Here is a 16,527-nt window from a genome sequence, read left to right as displayed (position 1 = left end):
ACAAAATGGCAGACCAAGGGATTGAGATTTTAATCATACAAGGCTCAAATCTAAGACTTAGAACTCAGGAATACTTCCAATTCAGTGTCTCTTCTCCAGGCTGAGGCAGTCCTATGCCCCATTTTGACAAGAGATTATCACAGTCATAGTTGCCCTGTTCCCTAAATTAAAGCTGAGCAAGACTCTGTGGGGTGGTGACTCTGGAGTACAGACCTGCTGTACTGTAAAATATAGGCTTTATTCAGCCTCCTTGACCTTCCCTGAGTTCCAAAGCATAGATTCAAACAATTGCTAATCAAAAAAAATATATATATATACAGAAACAGAGGGAAAACAATCAAATGGTGGTACAGCCTTGAGACAGGTCTTGGTTCCGACTCAAAAAAACATGCATAACAATGTCTTTTGAGTTCTTCTCCAAAACTGGAGCCCCTACCCAGGTAAAAGATGGTAACTTCAGGCTAAACACAAGATTCCTAGAACACAGCTCTGTTGCTTGACCACCAGCAAATCACCCCAAATGTTGCCTCCTGTTTCTGGAGACCAGTGATGACCATCCTGTTAAGTCTCCTGTTTGGCCCCTGTCTATTTTATCTCTGAGAGGCGCCAACAGTTTCAAACTAAGTTGCTGTTATTACAGGAATAAAAGCTGGTTTCAGATATAAGACACCCCAACTTAGGTCAGGTATAGAGAGACTTCTGCTCTGCTAGGCAGGCCTACGCCCAGGCACAGCAGGAAGAAGTTACAAAAAAAAGAGACCTCCGCCCCAATTCCCAAAAAGCATCTTGAGTATGAAGTCTCTCTCAAGAGAGAGTTGTTAAAAAAAACACACTGCCTGTCTGTCCACCTAATGTTACTCAGATCTCAATATTCAACTGCCCCCACAGATAGATGACCCATGATTGGGCCTTCCACAGAAACAAAAAGACAGGGGGGAATGTGAGGCTGCCAGGGTTAATACCATGACAGGTAGCCTGGATTAAGTTTTAGCTTCCCCCTAAATGGTAAGATTCCCTACCCCCATCAGGTAACCTGGAGCCAGCCAATCAATATGTGCCCAGTAAGAAACAAAGGGAGAGCTGAAAAGCCCGCGAACGCCCAGGTTTGAAAAAGCCCACGAAAGTCTGTACCAATAGAATTGCTTTGCAAACATGTAACCAATCCGCTTAAGCCAGCTACTAATTGCTTATGCATATCTTATAAATTTGCTAACAGCTTGGGCTCGGGGCTTTTCTGACCCTGCACCACTGTGATGGGTGAGGCAGAAAGCCCTGGCTCGAGTCAGTAATAAACTTCCCTTTTTTGCGAGTTGCACTGTCTTGGAAGACTTCTCTCTTCCCGCTCGGGGATTCGGACATCGGGCATAACAGGTCTCCACCCGGAAGGTCTTCCATCACCCCCACCTCACGGCCGCTGGCCCCGACGTTCCCCCTCCCAGGCAGAAACAGCCGAAGTGCACTGACACTCTGCCCCCACCCCCTCCAAATCCCGGAGCTGGCACCCAGGAGCTTCCGCCTCCTCTACCACCCCTGGTCGGGATAGCACCACTCCAGGCTGGTCCTGAAACGGCTTCTGAATCCCCCCCATGAACCGAGGCTGCTGCAGTGACCTGCCAAAACCCAAGTCCAGCCGCACTCGCCTTTCCCACCTCTGCCCTGGGAGCGGCTCTTGCAGGCTCCGGATCTCACCCCACCTGTTGGGATCTCTTCTAATCCACCCCTGAGGTCTGACGGATGCTCGAAGCTGCGTGTATTCAATGTGTACAAGTAGATAAGTTTAGAGAGAAGAACGGTCCCCGTGGTCTGGCCACCACCTCCGGACGTTCACGCCCACCCTCTTCATGTGCTTATTATCATTGTCTTGTGTGCATGTGTGTAACACGGACACGTCACGCAAGACCCAAACCCCTCGCTGCTATCTCAGGTGGCTCTGCATAGCACGTCTGCGGGCCTCATCCACCCGGTCAGACTGCCCCTCTGGCCCTCCCACCAGCACCTCCCGTCTCCACCCCAGCCTCCGGCAGCCCTCTCCACTACCTGCGTCCTTCTTCCGGACGCTTTCACTTCTCGTGGAAGTGGAATCACGTGGTAACTGCCCTTCTTTGTGGGTCCTATTTACTGAGCACACTGTCCCTGTTGTCAGTGATGGAGGAGTAGAAAGAGAAAACATGGAGTACACACGTGATGGAATATCACTCAGTCACAAAAAAGGAGGGGCCGGCCACTTTAGACACCAGGGATCATCTCTCTTGCTCAGGAAGTCTCTACCTCCACCCCCCCCCCCCCCCAGTTCCTACTTCCCCTTAACATCCAGTTCAGAAGTCTGCCTCTGTTAGGGAAATTAAATGAATAGTCTTGTTTAGGCTTCAGAGGCAAAGCGGAGCAGGCCTCTGGCCTTGCTTCTAACCTGCCTGGACACTGCCCTGACTGTGAGTGGCTGCCTGCTGTGAGTGCAAGACCTGCAGCATCTTAGATGAGATGGGGGAGGAATCTTGAGATTGCTGAGCCCCTGGGTGGGGCCTGGCCAGCCAAGCCCCAGGCTTAGCAGCTTTCCAAGTTTTACAAGACAAAACAAACAGCACTGACATGAAAGCAGAGCTGCAATTTGCTCCCAGATTGACTATGATATCAGTTTGAGTCCGTCCTAGGATTATAAGTGGGACCCCAAACTTCAATCTTTGAAGTCTCACCCAGGAGCAGACGTGCTGCCTGGGACCCTTTCCCAATTGTGACTCCAGAGGTGCTGTGGCACGGGACCTCCCAGCGCTGTTTGAGTCCGGATGTTGGTCAGAACCTGATTGGGTGATATATCCTCTGCTGTCTCTTCTCTTTTAAAGTTAGTGTATTGAAAGTAAGCTAGATAATTCTTTAATAAATACATAAGATTATTTATGTATATAACAAGTGGCTTATTTTGTTAACAAATCCTTTGAGCCTGAGATGAAAGTGAAACCTTTCAACGAAACAGCCTCCTCCAAGGAGCCCTCCTCCACTCCCCAGAGTCCTCTCCGTAAGGCTGAGCCTCTCCACGTCAGCCCCTGGGAAGTGTGACCAGGCTCGAGGCTGCAGGCTTCTGTCCCCAGGCCCTGTGTCCCCAGGCCCCTGTGTCCCCAGAGCCCTCCAGGGGCTGCTTGGCAGTTCATTCATTTTGGGCTTTCCTGGTGACTCAGTCGGTAAAGAATCTGCCTGCAATGCAGACCTGCGTTCGATTCCTGGATGGGGAAGATCCCCTGGAGAAGGAGATGGCAACCTGTTCCAGTATTCTTACCTGGAGAATCCCATGGACAGAGGAGCCTGACGGGTTATAGTCCATGGGGTGGCAAAGAGTTGGGTAGGACTGAGCAAGTACACAGTAATGTTCTTGGATGGTGTTTTTGCACACACCACCGACCTGGCACAGGGCAGGTGCTCATAAAACTGATCTGAACTGAACTGGGTACCAGGTCCAACCCCCAGTGGTCCTGCTGGGCAGAGGGAAAGAAGGGGTCTGCCAAGCAGAGCCCGGCACCGTGGCCCTACCACCTACCCTTGACCCCCAAGGGGAGGCGGGGTGGCACAGTGACCTCACCACCCACCCTCTGGTCCCCAAGGGGAGGCGGGGTGGTGCAGTTACCTCACCACCTACCCTTGACCCCCAAGGGGAGGCTGGGTGGCACAGTGACCTCACCACCTACCCCTTGACCCCCGAGGGGAGGCGGGGAGGCGCAGTGACTCCACACCCACCCTTTGATCCCTGAGGGGAGGCGGGGTGGCGCAGTGACCCCACCACCCACCCTTTGACCCCCGAGGGGAGGCAGGGTGGCACAGTGACCCCACCACCCACCCTTTGACCACTGAGGGGAGGCGGGGTGGCACAGTGACCCCACCACCCACCCTTTGACCACTGAGGGGAGGCAGGGTGGTGCAGTGACCCCACCACCCACCCTCTGGTCCCCGAGGGAAGGCGGGGTGGCGCAATGACCTCACCACCCACCCTTTGAGCCCCAAGGGGAGGCAGGGAGGCGCAGTGACCCCACACCCACCCTCTGACCCCCGAGGGGAGGCGGGGTGGCGCAGTGACCCCACCACCCACCCTCTGGTCCCCCGAGGGGAGGCGGGGGCCCACCTGACGGCGAGGATGCGCACGGGCTGGGACCGCTGCACCCTCTGCCTCGGGGCCGCCTGTGGCTGCAGGACCCTGGCTCCGGGGGCCGGGCCGCGGCTGTGCTGGCCGTTGTGCAGGAGGGGCGCCGTCTCCGAGGCTGCGCACAGGCTCTCCAGGGACGCGTCCATGTCGTTCACCAGTGCTTCCAGGTCCACGTCGTCCTCTGCGCATGGGAGCGAAAGACAAGCGTCAGCAGCGGTCAGCGGCCACGGCAGGCGGCGTCCCAGTGACCGGCTTCCGAAACTCCTGATGCTTAAAAATGAGGAGCAGACGGAGGCCAGTGCCTGAGACAGCAGAGCATTCTGGGAAGACATGGATGTGTCACATGTATAACCTGCTGATCCGCCAGAAGCAACCCTGTAATACAGCCCACCCACACTTCCTGTCTGTACAGAAGACGCTGTCAGGGCATCTGCTCAGCTCACACTCCCCTCGGGGTCGGGGAGCTTCACACAGCCTGGGCCCTCCGCCCCAACCCCAGCTGGTGGGTCCCAGGTGCACACGGAGCCCCAATAAGGCCAATCAGGGCCGCTCCCTTCCCCAAAATTCCAGAGATGGAGCAGAGAGACGGGGACAGGGCGCACCGACCCTGACCGCAGTCTCCCCTGCAAGGCCAGCAGCAGGGCCGCGCGCAAGGCAGAAGGGCTCCGAGGGTGAACACTTGCAGGGCTTGGGGTGCCCAATAACCACAGGAAGCCTGCCCGCATGCAAGAAGGCCTGAGGTCGTGAAGAGAGAGGACCACGGAGAACGCCAGAAAGAGATGCGCACGGAGGCACCCTGACAGGTGACGCTCTGCCTCAGCGAGGCTGACACTGGTCCACCATCATCCTGGATGTTTCTGTGAAGCTGTTTTCAGATGATAGTGACATGTGACTTTGAGGGCCCTGGATAAAGCAGGGCCCCATCATGTGAGTGGAGATAAGGCCGAGGACCCCCACAGAAATGGACGCAGCCTCCACGGGTGTGCATGCCAACTCCTCAGTCATCATGCGCAGATGCTCAGTGAGGTCCAACTCTGTGACCCCATGGACTGCAGCCCACCGGGCTCCTCTGTCCATGGGGTTGTGCAGGCGAGAATACTGGAGTGGGTTGCCATTTCCTCCTCCACGGGATCTTCCCTACTCAGGGATTCAACCTGAGTCTCCTGCATTGCAGGCAGATTCCTTACCACTAGCACCACCCAGGAAGCCCAACTCCCCACAACAAGCACCCCAAAGGCAGCAAAGGCACATCCTGCGCACTCAGTTTCTGGGGACCTGTCACTTTTTAACGATGTGGCCAACACAGCTGGGGCTGCCTCCAATGCAGGAGGTCACACGTCACCCGATTCACAGTCCATCTGCTCCCAACAACCCGGGGTCACCCAGGAACAAACCAGAGCTTAGGGCCCAGCACAGTCAGGCCTCTCGGCACCGAGGCGGCCTGTCCCGGCCCCGGCCCCGCCCTGCCCACATGGCTCAGGGCCAGGCCTTGGTCTCAGATCCCCATCTCCCACACCTGCATCTCTGACTGGAGCTCACAAGGGTACCTGGCCTGCAGCTGGGCACAAGGTCAGTGAGTGAGTACCCACTCTGCGACAGAGCCCGGAGCAGGGCAAACGCTCAGTCAGTGCTATTTATTTGCTCTATGTCACTTATTTGCTCTATTTATTCACTCTATAAGTGACAACAGGGCGGTGACTATTAACCTGGTTTAACAGCCAGGAGATGTCTGGGGCGGGTGGGGAAGAGAAGGTGGAGCTGGGCGGGCAAGTAACTGGCCCCAGATCACACCAGGAGGGAACCTGAAAGCAAGTTTGCAGCTGCTAAGGTGACCTCACCAGGTGTGCGCCTGATCAATGCACGCACAGATCTTTTCGGAACACTGATCTCCCCTGCCTCGCTGCCCCCTCCTCCATTCAGCCTCGCTGTCTCGCTGGGCAGGAGGGCACAAGGAGACAGAAACAAACCAAATGGAACAACAGAAGCCCTTCTAGAAGGCATGGAAGCTGCAGGGCATGGGGTGGGGGTGGGGGTGGCACAGGCTGGAGGAGGTTGGGTTGGGAGATGGAGGGCAGGCACGGGAGGCCCAGGCAGAGGTGGGAAGACCGCAGAAGAGCCTCCTTCCAAGGTTCCTTAACCTTGCAGGCAGTGGTGCCCAGAAGAGGAGTCTCGGGAGGGCCTGGGTCAGACGAGACGCTACAGGCAGCAGGTAGGGCCCCAAGGAGGACAGACAGACACACAGATGGATGGAAAGATGGGCAGGAGGCTGCTGAAAGAGCTGTGATGAGCATGCAGTCCTGCTGGAGCCAAGGACAGTGGCCCAGGCAGGGTGAACGGAGCAGCGTTGGGGGAGAAGGAGGGTGCTTGGGGGGAGTGCATTGTCAAATATTAATCCCAGAGCCAGATATTAGAGAGACAATATGCTGAATCAATAATTAATAATAACCATGAAATCAAAATGAATCCATCACAAGGGAGAATGTGGGAGTCAGCAGGCAGGGCTTCTGCACAGAGCCTGGGCAGCAGGAGGCTGGTGCAGGTGGGGAAGCACCCGGACAAATCAGAAAAACCCCTGCAGGGGGTCCCTGCGTGGCCAGGGGGCTTGGGTCCTCAAGGGTAAAGTGGGAGCAGCATCTGGCAGCTGGACAATGGCTGCTAAACAGCCAGCGCTAACTCTGCCGCTGCTTCCGGAGCCCTTGGCTAGACATCCGACAAGGAAAAGTGCATGTTGTACCGGAGTTCTCAGGTTGGAACTTCTGAAAGTCCTAGAACGTGTCCATCAGGGCGGCCACTCATCTCCTTCACTGACACGCACATGAACTGTAACCGCGGCTCATCTCAAACTCTATAAAACATTAAGTCCACGTGCTACCCTCACCTTATTAACAACTCAGAATTTCCAGCTTAACGAACCATTTCAGAATCAACAGGATGACATGCCACGTCCACTGGAATTACCGAATCAGCCTTTGCTGGGGGCAGCGGCCTCTGTCAAGGACGGGAGGCCCTGGCGTGGATGGGCAGCATGGAGCACAACGGGGATCTGATGGTATTTCATTACCAGCGGGGTAGCCGACTTGATTAACATGGGGAGGAAATCCACCAGAACACAAAGGCCACTGTTCTGCTGGCTTTCATCCTGCTTTAGAAATCAAACAAGAATAGTGTTCTCACTCTGACAGATGTCTGCCAAGAAAATCTCCCCTTAAGTAGACTTTCCTTCAAGTTATCATCCTTACACGTTTCCGAAATGACTTAGCAGTTGAACAACACTCTATTTCTGAAAGCCCTGGCTGTGCCCACCGAGGGCAGTTCTCCGAGAGTCCTGTCCTGTCCTTCCTGCTCCTTCCCCCACCAGCCAGGCCCCTCCTGGGCACCCCCTCCGTGAAGTCAGGGCGTGTGCTCTCAGGAACACACAGTGATTCTGACGTCAAAGTAAATATAAAGGTAAAATGATAAACACAAAGCTAAAAGGTATATGAGCAATGCATGCCCTTCAAGTGCTTTATCTCTCCTCCAAGGTCGGTTATTGATAAAACTGCTTTCTACTTTAATAGAATACATTCAACTGTGGATCTATTAGAGCCAGCAGCCTTTGCAAAGAGTCGGACACGACTGAGCGACTTCACTTCACTTCAGTCATTTAACAAAATACTTAGTAGGTTACAATTTTCATGAATAGACTCTAACTGGCATATTTCAAACTTGCCTATTTTCTACAGCCCAGATGAATGGATAAAGAACACATACTACATACAGTCAATGGAATATTACTCAGCCATAAAAAGGAATGGAATTGGGTCATCTGTAGTGATGTGGATGAACCCAGAGTCTGTCATACAGGGTGAAATAAGTCAGAAAGAGAAAAACAAGCATCGCTTCTTTAACACTCATACATGGAATCTAGAAAAAGGGTACTGATGGATCTATCTGCAGGGCAGGAACAGAGATGCAGAGGTACAGAATGGACTTGAGGACACAGTGGGGGAGGCAGAGGGTGGGACGAGATGGACAGTAGCTCTGACATTCACTCACTAATGACCATGTGTGAAATACACAGCGGGAAGGTGCTGCATCGCAAATGAAGCTTGGTCTGATGCTCTGTGATAAATCAGAGGGTGAGACGGGAGCGGGGAGGGAGGTTCAAGGAGTGGATACCTGTGAGCCTATGGTTGATTCACTACACTGTACAGCAGACATGAACACAACATTGTATAAAGCAACTATAGTACAAAAAAAAAAAGTCTAATAAAATATCCTAATCTAGGGCAGACTTCAAAATTCCCTCCAGGATCATTTATGAATAGCATTTTGTCTGGTTAGATAATAAAGTCACTTTGGGTTGTCTGATTTTACTTAAACTTTGTCCAACTCTATTAGAGTAACAATTAAGACTAACAATTAAATCTTCCAAGCAGGGGTTTTAAAGGATTGATTCTAAAGAGGATATGGCCATATGATATGGTACTTTTAAAAAAATAAGTACACTGAGATTTTTCTGGGTTGACATTCGGTCCTTTCGAACGTTTCATGATCCAGTCTGTTGTGAAGGGACGTGGCCCATGTCTCCTACATGTGTTGCAGCCTGTACGCATCCCTGGGGGTCAGCACTCAGCCATGTGAGGAAGCCTTTCTATAGGTCAGGCAAGTGGCAGAATCAAACGCCAGGGCATCAACAAAGTAGATGCTTCTGTAAAGGACGGTTATCGCTGCTAACTTGAGGCCGAAATACCTGCTGTGAGCCAGGATCTCTGAAAGAAATCCCACAAGGGGGACGAAAAACAATTTTATATGTGAAATTTCACTCCATTTAGATCTTTGAGGGTATATTTACTGGACAGATGCAGGTCAAACAATACAGTTTAAATCAAGTTATTAATATAGTTATTTTCCTTCCTTAAATAGCCCAGTCCTTAGCTGGGCACTGACTTTTGTTCCAGATGTCTGAGTTGATCATCTGATAATAAACTCACAGATACATCTGGTCTCACTGTCATTAGCAAACGGAGGCACAATGAGGTCTAAAATGAGTGCTAATTCAGTGAAACAAATTCATGTTCGGACTAATAAATTATTCTGGGGGAATATCTTCCAGAAACCAAGCCAGGAAGAGGCCAGGACGCCGGCAGAGGGGAGAGTAAGTCATGTGAGGACCTGACTGGTACTCCTCAACCTCCTCCCAGCTGCCCCCTCCAGCTTCACTGCCCCCTGCTTGGTTCACAGCACCCTCTGGTGGTTTCTTTAATTAGATAGTCAACATGACACTGGATCCACTTAAGGAAACCATTTCTGCACCTTAAAGAAATGCTATTTGTGCCTTGAGTACAAGATGCGTCCTTCCAGCCCTTCCAGGTCTTCCTCCCCGGCTCCTGGCTCCTGGCATGCAGCTCCTAAAATCCCTGTTACTTCCTAAGTGGCAACAGTAAGGGGAGGAGCATCTTTTCTTTATCTGGTCTTCTGCTGTCCTTGCTCCTGAAATAGCTCTCGAGCTACTATTAAAGGTGGAAGAAGTGCTTTTTGTTAACCTTAACAAGACCCCTTTGACTAGATCTGAGTTTATGTGATCAAGTTGACTTCTGGCAAGCCCCCAGACACCTGATGGAGACTGGCTGTCAGATGAACCAGCTGTGTGATTAGAGAGCTGGGACTTTCAGCACCACCCGTGTCCTCCAGGGAGGGGAGAAGGGATAGTGGTTATACAAACAGCCAATGATTTCACCGATCATGCCTGTGTGGTGAGCCTCTACAAAAACCTTAAAGGACTGGACCCTGAGAAGCTTCCAGGTCGGGGTGCAGGTGGGGTGCTGAGAGGGTGACCCGGAGAGCAGGAAGACCCACCCCCGCCCCCTGCCTCCAGGCAACCTGCCTCGCATCTCCTGCCTGGCCATTCCTGAGCTGTACCCTTTATAACTAGTCAGGACACTGTCTTCCTGACAGTAGGCTGCTTCAGTAAATCGGGTGGGAGATTCACTTTGAGTAATTCTGAGAACAAGGTATTCAGCAAGAGAAGAAAAGGAGAATTCTCTTGACAGTACTGTACCTGAAAATTCCCCAATGCACGTGCAAAGGCCAAAGTTCTAACCCATTTCGGCCTGGACAAGAACTAAAGGTCTGGCCTGCAAAAGCACTTTCAACTTAAATCATGTTCCCCAGGAGTTACTTCTGTTGACCTCTAAGCAATCAAAATCTTGTACAAATATAATTCAACATGCTGCTGAAATACCTTTTTTTTCATACCAATTCATCTTCAATTCCCATGTAATTCCAGTCACATGTATTTAATTTTTAGTTTGTAGAGTTGATTGGACATAAGTAAGCATAAAAAGAAAATCTAGTATTCCACCATTAGAGCTATGTAGAGCATTCTTTTCTGCTCTGATCATGATATTTAAAGATATTCAGCAAATATAAAAGCAAATCACCTAACCACAACTCCAAACAAAAATACAAGGGGAACTCCCAAATCCTATCACTTAAAAAACAAAACAATGCTTTATTTCAGTGGTTAGTATGGACAGGCGGGAAATAAAAACCCTGAGAATTAGTCTGTCCGGCATACACATGGAAATAAATATAAACACAGCATTGGAGTGATCCACAACTCCTCATGTTCTCTGTGTCAACAAGAGAAACATTTTCACAACATCTGGGACAAAATAGCTTCTTATTCCTCCCTGACCCTGCAGACAACAGTAATTGCCAAGTTCAATGTGTATTAATTGAGAAATACAGGTCAACAAATTGATTACTTTAACAAACTGTAAGAACCTGCATGGTATTTTTTTCATTGGGGTCAGATATACTCTAAAATGTGCTGCTTGCACGTCTAGGGCAGTTGTGGGGCTCAGAAGGCCCCCTCTTCCAGGACCCAGAGGCCATGTGGTTGGAACCATCACCCAGAGCATCGTCAGGATTAGCTGGTGACATGAAACTGGACAAATACACACACACGGACACACATCCTGGGACCAATCCAGTTAGACAGAGTGACCATGATAACACCCCTCCCAATCTGCTGATGCTGGGGAATCTGTGTCTCGCTTTGGATTGACAGCTGGGAGCCTAATGATTTTTCCTGGATAGTCTTTCCTTCTCCTAAGCCAGATGCAGGACTGTGCGCTCAGGAAGGAGGCACCATATTTAGTCGTGTGCCTGGCTCCTTGAGAGCTCCGGCCCTTTCTTCTGTTATTAGGAACTGCACCCAGAACCCTCCCTAGAGCACCCCGCAGCAAGTGAGAGTGCCAGCATCCACCAGGCAGCTCTGTCAGCAGACGACGCAGACCAGCGATCCTCTGCTTTCATGCAGTCTATAACCAGCTTTCCTCAAAGCCACGTTTAGGTCTACATAGTCCATCCAAGGGCTTCCCTGGTAGCTCAGCTGGTAAAAAAACCTATCTGCAACGTAGGAGGCCCCGGTTTGACCCCTGGGTCAGGAGGATCCCCTGGAAAAGGGAAAGGCTACCCACCCCGGTATTCTTGGGCTTCCCTCGTAGCTCGTATGGTAAAGAATCGGCCTGCAATACGGGAGACCTGGGTTGGGAAGATCCCCTGGAGAAGGGAATGGCGACTCTAGTATTCTTGCCTGGAGAATCCCATGGACAGAGGAGCCTGGCAGACTACAGTCCATGGGGTTGCAAAGAGCCAGAAACAACTGAGCAACTTTCACCTTCACATTCCATTTAAGGGGCTTCCCAGGTGGCTATAGTGGTAAAGAACCCGCCTGCCAATTCAGAAGGCATACGAGACGCCGGTTCAATCCCTGGGTCGGGAAAATCTCCTGTAGGAGGGTATGGCAACACACTTCAGTATTCTTGCCTGGAGAATCCCATGACAGGTGAGCCCGGTGGGCTACAGTGCATAGGGTCACAGAGTCACGCACAACTCAGCATGCACACATGCATTCCGTCTAAAGAAGCACCAGCCCTTAGGACTGCTTAAGTGTCTACAGCGGGGACTCGGATTCAGTACCATCAAGAAGTGATGGGCTTCCCCCGATGGCTCAGCAGGTAAAGAATCTGCCTGCAATGCAGGAGATGCAGGCTGGATCCCTGGGTTGGGAAGAACCCCTAGGGGAGGAAATGACAACCTACTTCAGTATTCTTTCCTGGAGAATCCCATGGACAGAGGAGCCTGGTGGGTTACAGTCCATAGGGTTGCAAAGAGTCGGATATGGCTGAGCATGCACAGTAACGATAACACAGATGAGAAAGTCTGTGGGCGCTGCTCATGGGTTAGTGACTGTTGGGAGCAGAGGCAGAATGATGAAGGGAACTGACCAGTCCTGAGAGCTTTGGGCTCCTCCATCCCAGAGGCCACTGCATTTACAGGGACCCTGGACTCCGTCTCTGCCTTGGAGTCCAAGGCTCTCTTTGCTCTGACCCCAGGGGAGACATTGTAAAAGACCGCAGCTGCACAAATCCCTCCATCTTCAGTTCAGTTCAGTTCAGTTCAGTCGCTCAGTCATGTCCGGCTCTTTGTGACCCCATGAATCGCAGCACGCCAGGCCTCCCTGTCTATCACCAACTCCCGGAGTCCACCCAAACCCATGTCCATTGAGTCAGTGATGGCATCCAACCATCTCATCTTCTGTCATCCCCATCTCCTCCTGCCCTCAATCTTTCCCAGCATCAGGGTCTTTTCCAATGAGTCAGTTCTTCGCATCAGGTGGCCAAAGTATTGGAGTTTCAGCTTCAACATCAGTCCTTCCAATGAATATTCAGCACTGATTTCCTTTAGGATGGACTCATTGGATCTCCTTGCAGTCAAAGGGACTCTCAAGAGTCTTCTCCAACACCACAGTTCAAAAGCATCAATTCTTCAGTGCTCAGCTTTCTTTATAGTCCAGCTCTCACATCCATACATGACCACTGGAAAAATCATAGCCTTGACTAGATGGACCTTTGTTGGCAAAGTAATGTCTCTGCTTTTTAATATGCTGTCTAGGTTGGTCATAACCTTTCTCCCAAGGAGTAAGCGTCTTTTAATTTCATGACTGCAGTCACCATCTGCAGTGATTCTGGGGCCCAAAAAAGTAAAGTCTGTCACTGTTTCTCCGTCTATTTGCCATGAAGTGATGGGACCGGATGCCTCCATCTTAGGCTCCCTCAATGCACGAGGGTTAACCATGGATGGAGAAAATCAGAATTCCAGGGATGAGTGGCTAAAATCATATCCCTCTCAGGGAAGATGAGGACTCCAGCAATCCCAGAAACCTGACACCCAAAACTCCTACGTCACCAGCAGCACCCAGGTGTACTGGGTCCCCTCCTCCCGCGCACAGCCTACCCTCAAGGGTTACAGCCCCATCTGGGCAGCAGGACAGAGTCAAGTTAACGCACTTCTTGCAACAGCTGATGGCAGAACCTGGACACGTGTCATGTGGGTTCCTGTTCGCTCCGTGAACCTGTTTCCAACATGCTGCACCTCCCTTCCCAGCACAGTGGGGGGAGCACCCCGGGGAAGCCTCCTGCGTCGTCTCTTCCTCCCTCCCCGACAGAGGGCGGTGCCATCCTGACTTAGCGAATTGGCGCTGGCCACGTGCCCTCACATCTCACATCCCTGACTTGTTTAATCCTCCAAACACTAGGGATAATAACAGCTCTCTAGCAGCGAGGCAAATAATCTGGCGTTCAGGGGAGTGAAGGTCCCCTGGATGCAGGAGACAAAGCCCACAGTAGAACTCCAATTTCTTCTCTCAAAAACGTCAAAGTGCTCATTCCAATTACACAGCAGCTGCTCTGTGACGCTCCTGGAAGGCCAGGCCCCGGAAACTCAGCCCAGGCGAACCCTACAAACAGGGTTCTTAGCTGAGAGCTTGGCACCTGAGCACGGCTCCTCTGCGCATCTGGCAAGTCTCAGCAAGCATCACTTTTTCCCAAAATTCAGGACTTTGAGAACTTCCTCTAAAACATGGACTAATGCTCCGACTGTATTTCTTTGGTGTAAATGGGAAAAGTGGAAACCCAATGAGAACAACAGCAAATGAAATTAACCCAGGGACTTGCAAACTCGGATAAACCAGGTCAAGATAGCAGCTGCTGCAAAACAAGTGCAGACACAACGTAGTACATGCATTAACTTTTGATGATGTACAAAGACTTTTCCGGAAACAGAAAAGGCACGAAAAATACAACCAAAAGTGGGAATTGTCCCTTTGTTAGGATGACATTGAGCCTACGTGGGATCATTGCTTTCTCATCAGTGTCACGAACCCTCTTCCACCCTTGACCAAAGGAGACGGATGGCAGACACGCTGTCTCCACCTTCCTGAGGGGACATGAGTGGGGTAAGTCCCATTTTGGTCCCAGAGCCCAAGGGAGCCCAAGTTAGCAAAGCTTCAGACCAAAATGGACAGAGCCTGGTGACCCACTCCAAGAGACATGGCCCTGGTCCTAACACCTGGACATCACTGCATGCAGGCAGAGGGGCAGGCTGGTCCTAGTCAGCCTGCCAAGTCTGGGCATTTCTGGGAAGACCTGCCAGCCGCGACCCTTCCCAACACCTCAGCCCCATGAGAAGCCAGCCCTGCATGGGGAGTGCAGAATCCTAGGGTGAAGACAGGAGGGTGACCACAGCTGAAGGAAAGCAGAACACTGCCCCCTGTCCCAGCCAGGCTGGCAAGATGTTGTTGACACCTCCTGGATCCATCAGCTGGGGCTCAGTACAGCACCCACTCACTTAGTGCTAGAGACTCCACCAGCTGACACTTGGGATGCAAAATTAAACACACGCAATGGCACACTGGGCAGTGGTTTTAAAGCATCATGGGTCATTGTCCTCTTCTATAACTTGTTTTCTTCTCCAGTTGAAAATTTTCTACATGAACAAGCCTTACTTTAAGTCAGAAATGGGTATTTACACTTGAAAATATATCTGACTCTGAGGCTGGACGGCTAAAGGAACTGGAATTAGAGCTCAATATAGAAAATGGTTTTAGTTTGTTTGCAACTATCACTGTCTCAGCCTAATCAAAAAGGGAGTCAGGGCAGGGAGGGGGTACTTCCTTGGTGGTCCTGCAGTTAAGACTTTACCTTTCAATGAAAGGGATGTGGGTTCAATCCCTGGTCAAGAGGCTAAGATCCCACATGCCTCATGGCCAAAAAATCAGAACATAAAGCAGAAGCAATATTGCAACAAATTCAAGAAAGACTGAAAATGATCCACATCAAAAACATCTTAAAAAGGGAAGGATGAGAAACACAAATCAGGTATACCTCAGTGCTCATCTTGCAATGAAAAATCTGGGTTTATTAATGTTCAATTAAGAAGCTTCAATAATTAGGTCAAATAATTTAGATAGAACCTGTTTTTTCTTCTATGAGCTGTTTATAAAAAATAAAAGCAGGTACAGTTCAGTTCAGTTCAGTCGCTCAGTTGTGTCCGACTCTCTGCGACCCAAGAATTGCAGCACGCCAGGCCTCCCTGTCTATCACCAACTCCCGGATTTTACCCAAACCCATGTCCATCGAGTCGGTGATGCCATCCAGCCATCTCATCCTCTGTCGTCCCCTTCTCCTCCTGCCCTCAATCTTTCCCAGCATCAGGGTCTTTTCCAATGAGTCAGCTCTTCGCGTGAGGTGGCCAAAGTACTGGTGTTTTAGCTTCAGCATCAGTTCTTCCAATGAACACCCAGGACTGGTCTCCTTTAGGATGGAAGGTTGGATTTCCTTGCAGTCCAAGGGACTCTCAAGAGTCTTCTCCAACACCACAGTTCAAAAGCATCAATTCTTCGGCACTCAGCTTTCTTTATAGTCCAACTCTCACATCCATACATGACCACTGGAAAAACCATAGCCTTGACTAGACAGACCTTCATTGGCAAAGAAAGGTCTCTGCTTTTTAATATGCTGTCTAGGTTGGTCATAACTTTCCTTCCAAAGAGTAAGCGTCTTTTAATTTCATGGCAGCAATCACCATCCGCAGTGATTTTTGTACACACCTCCCTAAAAATGGAAAGTGAGACTTCACAGATGTTCACACATCTGTGTTCAGAGCAACACGATCCACGAGAGCTGAGAGGTGAGAAAGTTCTCGAGTCCAGCTATGAGCAGATACACCAAATGCATGAGGCTGAGCCACATGACCAGACTGCACTTATTACTGAAGCAGAAGGAAACTGACACCCGCGACCACATGGGTGAACCCTGAGGGCACCACGCCGAGAGAGACAAGCCCGTGAGCACGAGCGGACAAATACTACGTGCTCGTGATCGAACTTGTATGAGGAAACTCATACAGTGCAACTCATGGAGACAGGAAGTAGAATGGTGGGTTTGCCAGTGACTGAGCTGGGGGTGGGGAATAGTAGCAATTATTTCCTGGGGGTAGAATTCCCGTTCTGAAAGTGATAAGAGTGCTGTGCATGAACGGTGGTGATAGTGGCATTGGGTGAATTTACTGAA

At 50.8% G+C, this 16,527-nt stretch overlaps 1 protein-coding gene across 7 annotated transcripts in view; it reads right to left on the bottom strand.

Annotated features, from left to right (window-relative positions):
- The window catches only part of GRB10 (growth factor receptor bound protein 10), a 216,560-nt gene that overhangs the window by 75,244 nt on the left and 124,789 nt on the right, over positions 1-16,527 (bottom strand). For all 7 annotated transcript variants that reach the window (XM_065939818.1, XM_065939823.1, XM_065939817.1 and 4 more), the window contains one exon: positions 4,106-4,307. In XM_065939818.1, coding sequence (XP_065795890.1) covers positions 4,106-4,307 — 202 coding nt within the window. The remainder of the gene's footprint in view (positions 1-4,105; positions 4,308-16,527) is intronic.

This window comes from Muntiacus reevesi, chromosome 6 (genome assembly GCF_963930625.1).
Source record: "Muntiacus reevesi chromosome 6, mMunRee1.1, whole genome shotgun sequence".
Taxonomy (NCBI): domain Eukaryota; kingdom Metazoa; phylum Chordata; class Mammalia; order Artiodactyla; family Cervidae; genus Muntiacus; species Muntiacus reevesi.
Note: the sequence above shows the minus strand (reverse complement) of the source record. Positions and strands in the feature narration are given on the sequence as shown.